This window comes from Syngnathus acus, chromosome 21 (assembly GCF_901709675.1).
Source record: "Syngnathus acus chromosome 21, fSynAcu1.2, whole genome shotgun sequence".
In the NCBI taxonomy this organism is placed as follows: Eukaryota; Metazoa; Chordata; class Actinopteri; order Syngnathiformes; family Syngnathidae; genus Syngnathus; species Syngnathus acus.
Genome location: NC_051105.1, coordinates 6,875,483 through 6,893,386, shown reverse-complemented (window position 1 = coordinate 6,893,386; position 17,904 = coordinate 6,875,483). Strand labels below are relative to the sequence as shown.

Genomic DNA, 17,904 nt, shown 5'->3' with positions numbered 1-17,904 from the left:
CTGAGAACCAAGTACAGGGGCACCTTGATGTCATAAAATTTGAAATTAAACCAAAATTATCCCGAAATTGACACGGACAAAAGACAGCACGAGCTAAAGGGCTGCATCTTTTGGGGGGCTTTTTGTGACACCTTTTTCCCCATAAGGAGCAGCCTCATTGTGAAGTGTTGGCAAAGAAAAACATGTGAAGAAAGAGCATGTGTGACGCAAGTGTCACCTTGTCACTTATCAACAGCCCTTTTCCCTTTCCTTTTCCTGGGTTGCAATTGACAGAACGGGATGTTAACCAAGCAATTTTCTAGCTTTGGAGATAGCAAGGTAGTATTTTTATTTGAAGCTCTACAATGGTTTGAGAAGTATCTCAAATTGAAATGTGTGCGAGCATTAGAGGTTTCAGTATACTAGAAATGAGCAGGAAATCTTCCCAATCCAGTGATTTGAGCTTTAAGTCTCCCTGGTTTCCATGGCTTTGTTTGCGAAGCTAATTACCTGCATTGTGTGTTCTAGAGTGAGCTCGCTATCCACGCTAGCAATCCACGTGTCTAAACTTAGTCAATCAAATAAAAATGGAACTGTGTTGTGGCCCCGTGCTTGCTGCCTTAAGGGCGGCGTTAGTAATAATATGCATGAGATTGTTGTAATTGGCTATCACGGCACAAATGCACGATTATTTTCACTGAATTGGGGACATCACCTTTCCGTAATGCTGGAAAAGGTTACGTTTCACTATTTATTTTGGATTTTGGCCTTGAAAATGTTACCTTAATGTTATTGTTGTAAACATTTTTGTGGTTTCTATTGATTGAGATTAAAGATGACAGAGTGATGAGTTTGAAGGCATGCGCCGATATTATGTACACCTACACAAGCTAATAAAAGCTAATAAAAGGGCCGAACCAAAGATCCTTCACAATAATCCTCGGTTTTGACCTACACTGTGTAAGAGATAGAATTTCATTCTTGTGGTGGTATGAAACTAATTACGGTAGGGGTACCAAAATATTAGAAACACTTGTCATGCAGTGGCGTTGTGTAGGTTTTTAGGTTTGTTTATCGTCTGCATGTAGTTAGCTTGACACGATTGTTTATGGATTTGTTTTGTCGTCGTAGGCAATAAACGTCAATGCAGCATTATGTTTGTCGGATATAGTGCAGGCCTGTCGTCAGAGCACACTAGTATCTCTGGAAAGCAGAATCTGGATAGCAGACTTAAAAACTGGTAATAGAATATTTTGGTGCTTTGAATTTGTAAAAGTCTCTCACAAAATGTAACGCAAGGCACTGATTTTGTCTGCTCGTTTTTTTTAATTTGTTTAAATGAATCCATAGTTTAAAAATTCTATGCCCCATTTCCGTACCATATAATACTTTGGGTGTTTTTACTTTCTGACTAAATTAATTAAATCAGGTTTGAGTAAAAAGTATATTTTCCCCTGAAAATAGTTTTCATCATAAATTTTAGCAGCTCAGGGGTCTTCTAGTATATCACTGTCAGTACACCACTTCTCAGTTTAAATGTGTTATAGCTCAAGCTGTGTTTTCGGTCCGTCGGTGGAGAAATGTGAGAATTCAAGTAGGGTCTGCAAGGAGAGAGGTCGCTTGTACTTCTATGTACACACCTACAATTTTCAGATCTTATGAGTGTTTGTGTCCCCCCGACAAGACTGACTAAGCACCATCTGTTCCATTCCGTTTGTGCTTAAGTCTGTTGGACCTCCTCCTACACGTCAGATTGGCGTAGAAAAGGACAACAGGCTGACATGGTCGTCATGGCCGTCCTTATCCTACGCACCAGCCTGTGTGTGAGCAAGTCCAACAAGGAGTGGGATGACCGAGTAGGACGCTCTTCCTGTTCTCAGAAGCGTTGTTTCATCCCTCGCCTACAAAATGAAACTGCACATACCAGTGTTGAGGAAAGTTTTCGCTTATTCAGTAAATCCTAATTGGACAGAGAAAGGGTGTCCATCTTCGGAAAATGTATTTGGGGAAATAGTGATATGCAGAATAAACGCTGAATGGGAGGAAGAGGAAGTGGGGAGGCAGAAGTAGCACTCGTGCTTGGTGGGCCAATACTGAGTCGCGTGTGACCAATAAATGATGAGCTCTTCAGCTCAAGTGCGGTGTGATTGGTTACGCCTCCCCCAGGCATTATCCGCCATGCAACCGGCACCATATGGGTGCATTTTAAATAGTCACTGCCTGATGTGATTGCTAACGTGGTAACTTTCCCACCCGTACGGTTTCCAATTGCCATTCGCCTGCACAAATTGAGAGGAAGACAAAGTAGATGGAAAGGTTGGGAATTTCAATGGAGGCGCACCAAGGGCCTGGCTGCCAGACTTCCTGTAAAATGCCACATTTTTCGAGTCGCACAATTGATTTTCTTCAAATTTATGGCCTGAACACACTCATGCACACCATTCTCTGTGGAGCAAATGAATTTATTCACATACAGAAATGTGACCCTGTTATAAGCAAAGCAATGCATTCCCAAAGATTAGCATGTGCTTTATGCTCCTCCTCAGAATGCTTCAGTTTCATACAGGATGTTTTTTTCCCCCTCCAGGTTCTAAATATCTGCCCTTCACAAACCTTTCAGTACTCAGCAATAATCGAGTACAATGCTGTTTTATAACAGTTTTGAAACAGGCTAACATGAGATTTAATTGGTTGTTTGAGTTCGTATCTGATCGCTTGGCAGACATTCTTGACAAGACATCCAACTATTCGTATAAAAATGATAAAAAGTCATTTTCCCATGGATGGCTGGAAAGTATCCTCGCCTACTAAAGTCCCCCTCAAATATCAAGACCTAAGCTGGTCACTGACAATGCAACCCTATCTCCCAATTTCCCAGATGTGTCCCTGCATCTGACTCCTGCTCCCTCCATCAATCCAAATCTCTCGAATCAATTTAGCTCGGGGCCATGCCTCAGCCTTAAGCTGGCGCTGGCCAGGTCGGCGTGCAAGTTTGTCAATACAGCTGATTGAAGCACTTCATAGTGCAGGGTGATGGAGGGAACCGGTGATTGAATAGACATGATGGTGGAAGAAGGATTGTGATGGAAAAATGCTGATAAGCATCTTTGGAGAGACTCGTAGGAAACCTAATGTTGACAAGTGGAGAAATAGTGGGATCGGTAAAAGCAGAAGAGTGGATTGAGAATGGAAAGTAGAGATGAATAGACAAGGAAAGTTGTATTTCTGAGTCTGTTGCTATTGATTGGGACTCGATGCCCGTGTGACAGCGGAGCATTTTATCTCTCGTCTCTCCTTGGAGGGACACTGCCAGCTTCTCACTCTGGCCTCACCCTCACCTCTCGGTTTCATTTCCCCGCTCGGCTTCTTGTTGAAAACTCTAAGCTGCGCGCCAGGCAGGAGTCCAAATGGAAATAGATTCTTATCGCCGTTGCCTGGCTCAACTTTTCCTCGCTCATCCCATCTCCTCTAGCGGCCAGGCGCTGCGACATTACTGTCACTGTGTCGTGCCTTACACGAGAGGCTTGCACAAACACACACATGCCTCATTGTCACATTGCGGTTAGCTGTCAGTCAACGGACAGCTGTCGTAACCCTCCCCACAACTGAGTCTGAGACTGTGCACTCGTCCTCTCTTTGGATCTCTGCTGTGCTTTCTCGGATGTGGGCCATAAAAATCTTGTGGATCTTAGTAGAGCTGCTGAATATGTTTGGAACACGGTGTGAAAAGTAACCGTTGAACATTTGAACAAATCAGACACCTCCACACTTTCCAGTCCCAACACGACCAGCTGTGCTTTTAGCGCTTGTCGAGAAAGGCTACATTTGTAAGGAAATTGAAATTAGCTTTAAATTAGTATGCTAATACACTACTCCCCATGAAGCTTGCTCTAAAGAAAATCACATGCTATAACGGTATGCGTGTATCTCATTAGAAAATGCTAATTCACATCTATTTCAGGTGTTGCTCAGGTAGCTTTCAAAGATTGCCAAGTTCTCACCACTTTGCACCTTGATATCCATGTAATTACAGAAATATAGTATATGAAAAAAATTCCCAACTTTCTGCTCCAAATATTGCTGCAGTGAAGCAATCAAGGTGTAATACGAGTGTTAAGCGTATTTTACCTCTCAAATTTTTTTTCAACGACACCCTGATCTCATTTAGCTTTGTCCAATAGCCACCCACCCAACTGGGTAAGAGCTTTGAGAGGATGAAAGGGGATTTTGTGTTTTCCTATATGTTGGTGTGTGTTCTCCATCGTCTATATGTTTATTAATGTTTATATAATTGGCTAAAGATGCAGCTCTGTTCCTGCAGTTGATTCGATTAGTTAAGCTAAGCACCAACCCTCCAGGGCCTGCTGCCTCTTCTCTGTGAGATTACCAGAGCACAGCCACAGTTTGAATATGAATACAACATGAATATGGATGTGCTAACGACTATTTGTGTTCGAGTCTTTAAAACGTGCACAAGTGAAGTGCGGAACTTGCTGCATAATTGCCTCCAGGAAACGTACGGTTGGGCGTCTCGTTGAAATGGGCCGCTTGCGTATTCTCCGACGCTTTGAAGCCTTATCTATGCCACGGCGGGGTCAGCGAGTCTTTCTCTGTTTGTGTTCGACAACATATCTGCAAAACGTACATGCGAAAGAGAGACGGGTTATTCAAACACTTGACACATTGCGAATGCCGCGAGATAAATGTCCTCAGGGATGTTCAATCATGTGTGAGAAGCGGGAAGACTGGATTTGTTCAACAGTAATCTTTGCTTGGATAACACTGCAATGTCAAGTCAGGGTTAGTTGAGCCTCAAAAGTGCATTTTTTACCGAGACGTAAAGTGCGAGAAAGTCAGCAGGTGCCATAATATGAATTCCCTGGCTTGTATTGTAAAAGTAGTTTGGGAATTGCTTTTTTTTTTCTATACCACAAGAAGACACATTTGACTCCAGAAGAGACTGAAAGCGGCAAGAAAATATATGACTCGCCAACGTCCAGAGTAAGACACAATAGGGTAGTGTAAGCATGAGTGTTTATTTTTGTCCTATATAATCACACGTCCTCAAATCTCAACCAATGAGGAGCCAGCTGTGATATGGTATCAGTGCATCATCATCGCTTTAAAGTCCGCTTTCCAGGCGCCGCTGGGTTGGACTGTGATATGGTATCAGTGCAACACACAAAACATCAATAGAAAAAGGAGAACCCGAAGAAAAGGTCAAACCTGTTTCACAGAGTTAGTGGCAAACGAGTTCCCCTTCTACCATTTTTTTTTTCAGTTTAGGCCCTTCAGAGCTGCTTGTATTGGTTTATAGATTAGCAAAGCAGCCGCCTCATTAGCAGTCGAATCTAGTCACAATCTCATTGTTTGCAGAGGTCGCGTTAGAAAGGCTGATGTAAAAGTGGAAATGATGTAAGGGCTTTGTGTGCAGCTTAGGCTGTTGTCCCTTGCTGCTTGTTCGGTTTTCCCCCTAAAATTAAGCTCTGGACAAATGTACAATTGACACCATTTCCCACCAGTTAACTCATGATCTCATTTGAAAACAATCGAATTGGGAAGCCGGCTAATGCCGGCACTTACTGAAACAGTGACTTGTTTGCCTTGTTTGACTTTTGTGTTGATGGTAGAAAGAGAGGTGTGTTTTTACAAGTGAGGGTGGAGTGATGATCTGTTTATCCCTCCCAGAAAGTCTGGCAGCGCAGATTGGCAATGGCTCATTTGCCTCACCTGCTGTTTTGCTGGATGGCAGCCGGGTGACTGACTGAGCAAAGAACCATTTCTTTCAACTTTGTTTTTGTTTTTTTTCCTTTTCAGACACAATTCCATCTCTAGATTGCTCCTGGTCTGAGCTGAGGGTTGACCTCTTGACCATGTGGCATTCAGACTAACCATTGTGCTTACCAAGTAGCGCTGACTTTTGCTATTTCTCGTCATCTTTCCACTAAGTGGTGCAGTTCTGTGTGCTTTTTGCTGCAGCTCCGATTCGTTTCCAGCTGTTGACAGATTAGCCTAACAGATACACATAACCTCCATTTATGGGATCAGAAATCATTTTGTTCTGCCCTTGTCGTCTTGGTTTAAAATGGAGGTGGCATGTAGCTTGTATGCTACCTTCCCCTTTATTTAGAGGGGAGGTTTGTAGAACTGGCAGAATGACAAGGCTGTGTACACTGATTAAAACACAGCGGTATGATTTATAAGGTTTATTAACTCACCCAGACACGCACACATGCGTATGCACACGAAAATGGTCAGATGGCCGCGACTATAACCGGTTCTGTCCTCCGGGAAGTCTTTAATTGGTCACAGCGCTTTGCCATCTGGGGTTGGTGTGACGTACGGAGGGAGGGATGTAGGGATGCGGGATCCCGGCAAAGAAATCAAGGAGAGGAAAGGCAGTGCGGCGCAGGGATGAAACCTATTAGGAGTTTAATACCGGCACCCCGTCTGCAGTGGGAATCATGATATGCTTGATCAATGCTGTTTGTAATGTCACAGCATACCACTGCACATGGAGTACCCATGCGCATCGGTGCAAGCCTTCGGGTAGATTAGGTAATTGCTGTCGTGGGATTTGTCTGTTTTTTTTTTGTTTTTTTTCTTTTCTGTATGTCAGGGTGAGGTTTTATTTGGATGTTGGCAGTCTTTGGCAAATCCCACGTGTCCCCGCAACCTCTGGTACTGCAGGGACGTGGAAGACAAACAGTCAGTGCCGGCTGTCTGATGGAAAAAAGTTGCAGCTAGGAAAGATGGCAGGGAGGAAAAACAGGGCGGGCGATGCTAAACGGAGGGGTATTTTGCGCATGTTTTAGGCACGGGGAATAAATCTTTGATGTTATGAAGGATTTTAGTCAACGATAGCTCTGCACACAGCTCGTCTCAAACACTCTCAGGAAGATTTGTCTTTCATACTCCCACCTCTCTTCAGACTACCCTTCCTCATGCCTTACCATTTAATCTCCACTTATTCTCCATCTTCCCAACACACTTACTCAGCCTCATTTCCTGGCTGGGCCTCAGTTAGAGGTAATGTCATAATTGTTTATATACCTGTGTGCGTGCGTGTTGTGCACGCATCTCGTTAAATCCTCCTCTTGTGCCTTTGTATGAACAGAGTCTCATAGTTGAGTCTTCTCACCGCGAATCCCTGTCTTATCACAGCACTCAGCCTTATAAATCCACGTCACCATTCAGCCTCTACAATAACAAAAGGCAAACCGCTTCATTCTTTGCCCAGCGTGCATTTCACTCCTCTCCCACTTTATGCCTTTGTTACGCCGCCGGATTGTGCGGTTCAATTAGAAAAATGGATTTATGCGAGGTTTCAGACATGAAACTGGCTCAAACTTGTGGGGTGACCGAAGAGTGCATCACTTAAAGCCAGGCATATAGCCAAGTCTTCGCTTGACTCTTTTTTTTTTTTTTTTTTGTAAAACCTCCTATTAAACTATACAAAAAAAAGAAAATCTGCAATATTTTTCTCTCGGCCGAAAATCGCTTTACTATGTTCCGTCAATAAACGTTTTGCAGTCTATGAACAAATTATAAATACTTTTACACATCTTCATTGGCAGCCTCACAAGGCTACAAAATTTAAGACTGCCATCAGGCAGTATATCTCCATGGGATTACCTGGCACAATACAAAGCCAATGTGGCCGTTGAAGCGCTTAGTGGGCTTACCATCAGGCCACCTATGGAATCAATCTGTATTACATTAATGAGGAAAGCATAAGCCCCTCACATATACGCAAATAACAATTATGCAGTTACGCTATGCTGGATAAACCCGCATGTGCGTAGAAGTTCTTGGGGCTATTACACCGGCTTTGTTAAGTACTATATCAACAAGCATAACGACTAATAATTTCACTTCTTGGTGAACAAGCCTGCTGATCTATTCCCATCTGATCTGACTTGAAGCATTTAAAAGCTAAAAATAGTGACTGTGTAATGAAGACTGCCAGAAACCTCAAATGCTAGCGCATTTTTATCAAGGATCTAACAACACACATATTTGAGGTGTCACGTTTCCGCCGCTGCGCAGTTCATCTTGACACAATAGGAATTAGAGTGGAGAATCTTGATTTCTTTTCTGCATTTAAATATGAGGCGTGTAGGCGGGATGGTGATAGCTGCATCAGCGACCTAAAACGTACGACATCATGGCAACGCAATGAAAATCAACCCACCAAAGAATTTGACAAAAAAGGAATGTGACACTGTAAACAATGGATAACATTGGAGGATATGCGGCATTTTGTCTTCTCATTCTTGGTGTGCCACTGTTTATTTGAAGAGGAAGACAAGCTATATTTCAGAAGAGGCGCTTAGTGTCGGTTCAAATGATTCACATTGTCGCCTGGAGGGAAAAGTCTGTCAACAAGTCAAAGGGCTGATTATTTGGCTTCTTATTTTAGGTAAAGTGACTGAGCCCTTGACATAGCACTTTTTGGACATACATGACATTTTTGGAAACTGGACTGAGGTAAAGGTATCTTTCTGGGCATGATGGTAGACCCTGCGTGAAGCTAATAGATAAAAAAAAAAAAATCTTACTGATGAGAATCAGAAGGACAGCAGATAAGATGTGATCAGAGGAGTCCAATAAAGAGCACTTGAGTGCTGAAGATGCAAGCTGTGCCCACAGTCAAGTGTTTGATTATTAAATGGAAAATGCTAACCGAGAGATCTGACACATCTTTAACGAATACTGACTTGTAGACAACCCCGGATGGGAGAAAACAGTTATTTTCGAGGTTGAGCTAAGACCCTGTAAAGATTTCAGTTCAAGTGGACTTTGGAACGGCTGTGTACTTGTTAACCCCCCCACCCCGGAGTCTAACACATTTCCGCAAGAGCAGCAAAAAATGCACCTTGGGATATTTTCCTAGCCAGGCCAATCGATGCATTCTTGATTCAAGATAGCAAGAACAACAATCGGGGTAATCAGTGCATTCTTGATATATACTTTCAATTGGAACAGTACTTGATCACAAGAACAGTCCATTTACTATTTCTCTGGCATATTCAATTGACTTTAGACCTGAGACCCCCTCAAATACTTCAGTATGGAATATTATTGTATTAGTCATTTCCATTTAAAAGTAAACATTCTCAATTTCAAAGCACTGCATCAGTCATACATACTACACAACACAATGGGTTGCTGAATTTTTGGACATGAAAGCATTGTGTGTTTGGGTGGGAGGGGGTCACCTGCTAGGTTGTGACGCACCTTTCCTGCTATACATCTGCAGGTATAATGAGCTGGAATAGCCACAGGAGGTCGAGCGTTGTGTTTCCTTCCTATACAGATGTTACTTTCTTTGCAAGTCTTATGACTCGCCCCTAATAAAAAAGAATCAAGGAGGCATTAAACGATTAGTTAGTGAGTGTCCTGGAATTCAATAAAAACTTCTCACGCTGTGTTCGAAGAAAGTCTTTTAAGAGGACACGCTGATGGAGGAAGTAGACAAAGAAATATCTGATAATTGGGTGCAGACAAGCTAGTAGGCGAGGAAAGGAAGGGTACAGGGGACGAGGCGGGGGTGCGCAGACAGACAAAGAAAGCTCCAGTGAGGAGAAAATGGGACAGAGCCTAAAGAGGGATGACTCTTTGGTGACACCAGAAAGAAAGCTAGCGAGACCCCTTTTTATTAAATGAAAAATCCTCCTTCCTTTTCCTCATCGACCTCTGAGCTGTTGCACGGGACTCAACCAACCCCCACCACCCCTCCCACCTCAGCGCTGTTCCATTAGTGATAGACCTCCCACCTTCTAACTGAAAATCTCATAACAGCTTCTGTATGATCGCTCATATCCTACCACTTTTTGGGATTTCATCTGGCTTCACATTTGCCAAATATTAGATATGTTCCGAGACCTCATTAATCAGACTTTGCTTCATGCGTACAAGACTTTTAGCTCACAGCGCCTCATCTGTTAAGCGGAGTCGGGAATCCATTTGTTTTCATTTGGGACGTTTGGCTTATAAAACGTCCAAATTGGCCAAGTTGGCATTACGGAATATTTCCTTCCACAGCCCGAGGTCTTTATAGGCAAAGTGTTAATGCATTGTTATTGCAATATTGTAGAAAGAAGCCTTTGATTTCCATAAACTGAGCTGAGAAGTCACTGCTACTTATGGTGTAGCATATTTCTCACCCGACTTCCTCTGCTCAAATAATTTCAGCAATATGAAGCTCTTTACTGCCTCAAAAGAAATCGGCAATGTCAACATTGAATGTTTGAACGGTGTTTGTGCACATCCGTGAGCAAGCTAATAAATCCGCTGTTGTGGTTCTCTACACATTCACTGTTGACCCAATTATATGCAAGGGTTATTAATGGCCTCATTGTTTTTTTCCCCCCCCTACACTTCACTAAAATCACTGATATGAATTATGAACATTAGAAAGCAATTAACTTATTTGTTTGGGAAAGCTTAAACCACTTTGTTCAAGAACAGCCCGACTTGGATTTACATCTGCGCGACATACTAAGTACGTCATTAAAAATAAAATGAGTGCGAGAAAATGTCAACAAATTCCGAAAGGCCTGCTGAGTAAAACCAGCATTGATTTACAATAGAATATAGTGTAACTTCTCCTTTCTGGACCAGTAGCTTTGATGGATGCTGGCATTTTGCCGGAAAGACGCTGGAAAGAGAGCATCATAAATTCACAAGAGAATATCACACGCAGCATTTTGGCAGCAGCGCCCACCAATCATACACGATACATAATATGGCTACACTGGATTGCATTAAAATATTACATGGGCTGCATGCTTTTGAGGCCGTGTCTGATAATTGTGTGACACAAGATTTGAGAAGGACACTTAAAAGCAGTGAAAGCCATGAAGCGATGCGCTTCATCTAGGTTCTACTAAGTTGCTCGGGCTCCTCTGATCATGCTCGTGTGTTGTATTATGGATGGAACCCCTGCCGAGGCCCTCGATCGCACACTGCAGCCTCCAACTTTTTGACACGAAAACCCCCTGACCCTACCCATCACCCCCTCTCTTCCCTGCTGCTGAGTTCTCATTTGGCATGGGTCTTTATTAGGCTTACAACTCGTTTGTCAAAGTTGGTGTTTGGATTGATGACCTGTTGGATTTGTTATTTTGTGAGGAAATATCTTGGCATAAGGCTACAAAGAGAATACAATATACCCCATCCATTGCAGGGCTTGCGTTCCAGATAATCCTCACAATATTTGAAAACCACAATATAAAAATACCTTATTTAAATAGTCCACAGCCATGTTTTTATAGCATTTACAGCACTAAATGCATCTTAAAGGCATGTGAGTGCACTAGACTATAATCTTCCTAAAGCATTTTAAAATATCTTTTAAAATAATTAAATGTGTCGGTTAGTCGGCAAATGATTAGTCATCAAAAAAGAAATCGTAATCTAGTCATTTTAATAGTTCAGGTCCTCTGAATTTCACCCTCTCTACAATAACAAGTCTCAAATTTCTGTCAGTCTCCATGAAAGCAGACTAATTATATTTGTGTTGAACCAAAATAAAACATTTCCAAGTAGCTGTTTTTGCTTTGGAAAATAATGATCAACATTTTGCCTATTTTACGAAAACATTACAGATCAACCAGTAACTGAATCTTTTAATTTGTTTGTGTTTTCTGCACCGTCAATTTGAAATCATGAATAAATTAATCAATTATTTAAGAAATCGTTAGCTGTTGCCCTAGTCTAAAATATGTGAGAAGGATCAAACAGATGGGTGGTCTGGAACGTATCTCCGACAAAAAACGGGATGTTCGCTGTAATCCGACATTATTTTCTGCTTGTGTTAGCTCAACGCCTTGAGTTTGACAAAATTTGTTTTGCTCCTCACATTTGTCCTCCCATTTAAACCCCAATTATACTATCTCCCCATTGTACCTCCTCATCGGCCAGTCGAGCGACTCGACAGCAATCTCAAAGATGGAGAGTTTGAAGCACGATGGATAACGAGGATGTCGGTGACAGGTGTAGGAGAAGCCGTTGGCGTATTCATCCCTAATTATGTTGCGTCCTGACCCGATACACCCGCTTGAGTCGCCGCCATCTTGCCTCGGTGATTTGCAGCGGAGGATGGCCTCCCCTGCGCTCTGTCGTCCTCGCAGCATTTTTATCTGTTTCACCAAGAAATTAACATTAATTGCCCTGCTGGCTTTGCCAAACGGCCATTTGAGTTGCACCAACAAGCCGACACTTAACACGCTGCCACGCTACCTAAATCGGTACCTACTTCAACTGTGTCTGAACATCTGCTGCACTCGCCCCCCTGTGAAATGCTTCTCTTGCCAAGATAGACTCATTAGTCATTTGCATTGATATTTTAAATGAGATCAAACATTTAAACTTGCTTAATACTCCATGTTAAGGGCCACATAAAGTTGGAATACAGAGACGCTGGTCAACTTCGGATTCAGAATTTCCCCCTGCTGGATAGGCCTATATTTTAAATTGATCCATTATAGGATCCAACTGTCACCATCATAAAATCTTTTTGAACTTTACAGGCCACGTAGAAAGTAGCAATTTAATTCCAAGGGTGTAAAACCCATTTGCACCACCGAACCCCATTAATTATGTTTACCCTCAGGGGGTCTTTTCTAGCAGTACTTCCAAAATCAGTTAGGTGTGTACCTTGATTCTCAGGTCACAGGCTAATTTAGGTACCTTGCTTCTCGGCCCATACCAGCTTAGATATACCCCAACCTTTTTTGCGTCATGACCCAGATCATACAAGTACATACTAGTGAGTACTTCAACAGTGGATGTATTGCTAGTTAGTGTCTAAACTGATAATGGGAAGTCTAACAAAAATCATACGTGGCATTCAAATTCTGAGGTTCAACTGTAAAATGTACCTGCTATATATATATTTTGGCCGGTTTATGCATGGCAGCCACCATGTCCTAATGAGACGCCTACTATGTTGCTTGTTGACATCAATATGTTATGTACACCGATGGAGCAGAAAAGAAATCTATTTTTATATGTCAAACTAAAAAACGAGTACACGCCGCATGCAATTTTTAGAAAAGCATTGAACAAAGTGTGAGGAAAGAAGTTTGGATGCATGGAATATACAGGTCACATTGGATAAATCATCTCTTCTCAACCCGTCTCATCTTTGCCAAAGTCTGCTTTTCCACTGTTTTTGTGTCTTCCCTCCCCTCCTACTTGCACATCCTCATGCTTGGACTTAAAAGGGCAGCTTGAGCAATGACGAGCGTCGCTCACTTCAGAGGTTTGACGGAAGGAGAAGATGGGCTAGGAGGGAAGATTAAAGCCAAAAAGAAAAAAATTTAAATGAGGTAGACTGGGAGGGAAGAGTTATGGGGGACTGAAAGCCTCTGTGCTTGTCAAAAAGACAAAATAATAAACATTTTTTATTCTTTGCCTTCACTCACCAAACCGAAAATGTGAAGGATGATCAGTCAAACTCAATATTAAAAAGGGAATCCAGGGAGGAAAATACTGAACCTCTTCAATAAGTTTTTTTTTTTTTTGCAGTTGGACCTTAAAAGGCTAGGAACCACATTTAGCATAAAAAAAACAAAAAGCACTGCATAACTCACTATAAGGCAGTACAAAGCCAGATGAGTTCACCCAGCCAATCCGCAAAGAATACCAGTATTATACAATTTTAATGTGCAATTTATTTAGTGGGCCACATCTTAGCTGAATCATTAGCATGTCTGAGCTACAGAGTTTGATTTTCAGCTCCAGCCTTCTTTTGTAAAATTTAAATATATATATATATTTTATTTTACATTTTAATGACATCATCAATGTTTTGATTCAAGCCATTTAATCGATTCATTCTTGAATAATACCTGCCTAGAATAATTAAAAATTAATAATAAATCCAGATTGCTACATAAAATAAACTGTTGCCAGAATAAATGAATGTATTAGACAACCCAAAAAAAAAAACCATCTTGGAAGAGGTATTTCAAGGAGACATTTACAAGACAAGGAAATCACATTTGGCTTAGTTTTAAGTGAAAGGAGACACCACCAGTAGAACAATGTAATTTCTCGATACAAAAAGGGAATTATACTCGAAACGTAATGAGTATTTTGTTTTCAGTGTGGATTGATCAACAATCATGCTTCAGGTTGACATGCACTATTTATGACATAATTTAACCGCAAAAGTTGAGGTAGTTTAAATCACTCCTATGTTGTCTCAAGTGACAGAATAACGTGTGTGTTTGTGCCCAGAAATGCCATTTCATTCTGTTCCTAATCCGCTCCCAGATTGAGGTCAGTGGGGCCACTACAAAATCTCCACAACCTCAGAAATGTTGAGATTGGGTGATGCTCACTGATTGGTCTGCTATCCCTGACTGATCTGTCTCTAAATCTGATTGGTCTCCTGGACTGAGGACTTGTCCCAATGTTAAATGTCTCCATAAGAAGTGAGGCCATGAGCCGTGAAGCATCAACTCGCTGAATTCTTTCGGTCTAACGGGACTTATAGAGGGGTTCACAAAAGATATTGGAAGGATGGAAGGGGCACAAGGTTATCCCAGTGACGCTTGAGCTGTTCTCAGAAGCCCTAAGCATCATGTGGGAGGGTTGCTATGGCGATGGTAGGTTGTAGTGTAGGTGTGTTGTTGTGGTAACAGTCTCGTGCGACTGCCGCTCAGGCTCTGATTGCGAGGCATTCAGGTTCTCCATGCGTGGAACAGCAATTGACAATTTAAGTAGAACCGCTGTACTCGCTCAGTAATAAATATTTTATAACATCCTTAGAAACTACAATGGCTCTCTGTTATCTGTGAAGACCACTGCCAAGGCCTATGAAATCATTGTCAATGATTTATAGAAATATCAAATGATAGGGCAAAGGGATAAACTGGTTTTTTTTTTCCCAAATGTAACACTTTCCGTAGATCAAGTTATTTTTACTGTAGTTTTTTTTTAATAGATATTTTCATGTTAGTATTTTGTTTTAATACTAAAAAACTAAAACTAAACTAAAATTATAAAAATATAGTTTGCCAAATCTTTCCTTTAAATGCCACTGTTTGATATTTTTTTGGTTTATCTTTCATCATTTTGTGCCGATCCAATAAATCAAAAATTACCATTATGTTCTAATCTGTCCTAATCTGGCTAACTAACCCCCACGCACCCCCCAAAAAAAGTGATTAAAAACCTAATCCTATCTCACTCACTTATTTTCGGATTTTTGGTACCCTTTATTGCTCGGGGTCCCTAATTTGGAAGACACTAATTTGCGGGACAACAACAGGATTAAATCATGTCAATACGGTTCCAGTGAAATCCGCTTGCCCAGCGGTAAGACCCATTAAGAGAGTGAGGTTGCCCAATCAGAATGCATTATAAACAGAACCTCTCACTATAAACACAGGCAACGGCCTACTTACGGTCCCATATTAGTAATTGTATCATACAAACAACAAAGGCATATATCAGCAGAAAAGCTTTATTGCACCCATGCCTAATATTGCCATAATAACTCACTTGAGGTGAGCGAGAAGTGAATGCGAAGATTGTACCGAGTCAAAGAAGTGCAGCAAATTGCTCCTTCACATGCGGGTATACAGTAGCAGCAGAATGTAGCACCTCATTAGAGGCCTGCTGACTTTGACCCTCCCTTATTGGCCACTTTGTTTTCCTGCGACGTCTATTTTAGCAGCATTTCTCACTTGAGCTAACCACAGTATTTTATTCACCCCCCTCTTGTCGATCTTCTTCTCTGTGATCTGTCTGACTTTGGCCTAGTTTTGCTTTGCCTCTTTCTGGCGGGCCCTGCTATCACGGTAGCTCCTATTTTTTACACGCAATCAACATGAGCCCAGTTATATGTATTAATGGTTGCGCTCTTGCATCTATCAGTCTTGAAATATTTTGGAAAATCGTATTGCGGGTGTCATTTAAGTATGGAATAGAATCTCTTCACATGGCTGCCTCTCCACAAGTAAACACTAATACTTATGAGGCAATTGATCACTAAATGCGTCGAAAAAACAAAACTGTTGGAATTCATGAAGACAGCAGTTCACTTTGTAGCGTATGGACATGTGACCAAACATGGAGAAATCCAATACCTCATATCAATATGTCATATAATCAATTAAAAAGTCAAATTTCCATAGTACAGAAAAAGGCTGCCAAAATAGATTACATCTGTATATTTTATTAGTGTTCAGCTTAATGGACTATAACGTACATCTATCATAAAATGCTAAACGACTGACAAGGTTGACAGCCATGTAAATTACTGGCCCCTCACTCGAGAAAGTGCATTAGAATGCCGCTCAACGTTCTGGGTTGTGTAAAAAAAAAAAAAAGTATTTGACATATTCCGTGTACTTTCTGCAGTTGAGAAAATAAACAATCTAGGCACCCCGATTCAATTTGAGTTTTTGGCGCTTCAGCCGAGCAGCTCGTCCATAGAATTGGTGTGTGGTTTCCATGCCAATAACAAAAAGACAATTTCACATTATTCCATGCCAACGAAGCATCACGGTGACGTGGAAGCGTTTATTTTAAGCACAAATTACAGCGTACTGTATCTTGAGCTCTGGTGAGATCCACCGCACGCATCATTTGCTCAATTAACTTGATGTCACGCTGTCTTAATGTAATGTGCATTGAGAATATTCCAAGGCACACAATATGTGCATAACAAACGAAGACATTTCACCTCACGATTGTGAAGCATTCTTTCTCTATGTCCTTCAGCATACACTGATTTTTTTTATTTCCGTGACCTTCTACTGTATGCTTATTTGTATATTCATGCAATTCTCTGGAGGGCTGTGCTGCGGTGATGTGTCAGCACACTATAGCATGTTAGTTGAACATACAAAAGGATACTGGTGATGCTAGTGTCAGAGAGAGAAAAATATTTTCCTTCCTCCGCTTGCTTGCAAATCAGATTAGGAGGCACTTTTAGCTTATATCTATATGTCTATTTATTTTCACTACGAGGAGACATAAACCCAAATTGTCTGCTGTAGTCAAGGCGGTCCTGCACGTTTCACAGCAACCTGCTGTTTCTTTATGGACTGAGACAGAACACTTAAAATAATGGATCATTCTAACCCGAAATGGCCTCTACAGCACATTTATTTTGACGTTAAACACTTCCTCCCTGTGCATTCCCCTTAAATGGATTTGCACATTGTATATGCGCTAACCCTTGGTTGGGCCAGGAACCTGCTCAAGAGAAAACAGGAACACAGAAAAAAAATACAATCAAAGAAAAATATTTGTATCGGGCTGCAGCAAGTCATATAGAAAATAATCAATAGATGGCTAATGGATAGCATTGCACTGTTTTCTTTGATTTTTTCTCCTCTAACTCTCTATTCCATCACTGAGCCAGATTCCTAATTGTCAGCTCATTCATTAGATGCATTCTGTTCATCTTATCCATATGACATTTTCCCCCACCTCTGATTGAGATTTTCATTTTCTCCTTGCAGTTATTGCTGACTCACTGACAGTATCAGCTCCAGCCCAGACTCTGTCCAAAGTGGAAGGAGATACGCTCCAACTGACCTGTGAAGTTTCCCGGACCACGATGCAACACACTCACTTGTCAGTGGGCTGGTACCTGAAAGCGCCCGATGACGCATCGGCCCCGCCTCAGGAGCTGCTCACCCTGTCGAAGGACTTTGTTCTGCGGTCCGGGGGTCCGTACCGCCAGAGGATGGCGGCGGGGGACCTCAGACTAGACAAAACCAGCGCCACATCCTACCGACTGACCATCCACAAGCTGCAGCCGGTGGATCAAGGCCTGCTCTACTGCCAAGCTGCCGAGTGGATCCAGGACGCGGACGGCAGCTGGTTTGCGATGACCCGCAAACAGAGCGACAAGACCCCGCTCCGAATTCAGCCCACCGGTGAGTGAAGTCAGGG

At 41.9% G+C, this 17,904-nt stretch overlaps 1 protein-coding gene across 1 annotated transcript in view; it reads left to right on the top strand.

Moving 5' to 3' along the window:
• igsf3 (immunoglobulin superfamily, member 3) overlaps positions 1 to 17,904 on the top strand; it is a 64,787-nt gene that overhangs the window by 19,839 nt on the left and 27,044 nt on the right. Inside the window, exon 3 of the mRNA XM_037239233.1 lies at positions 17,469 to 17,888. Within this exon, the coding sequence (XP_037095128.1) occupies positions 17,469 to 17,888 (420 nt within the window). The remainder of the gene's footprint in view (positions 1 to 17,468; positions 17,889 to 17,904) is intronic.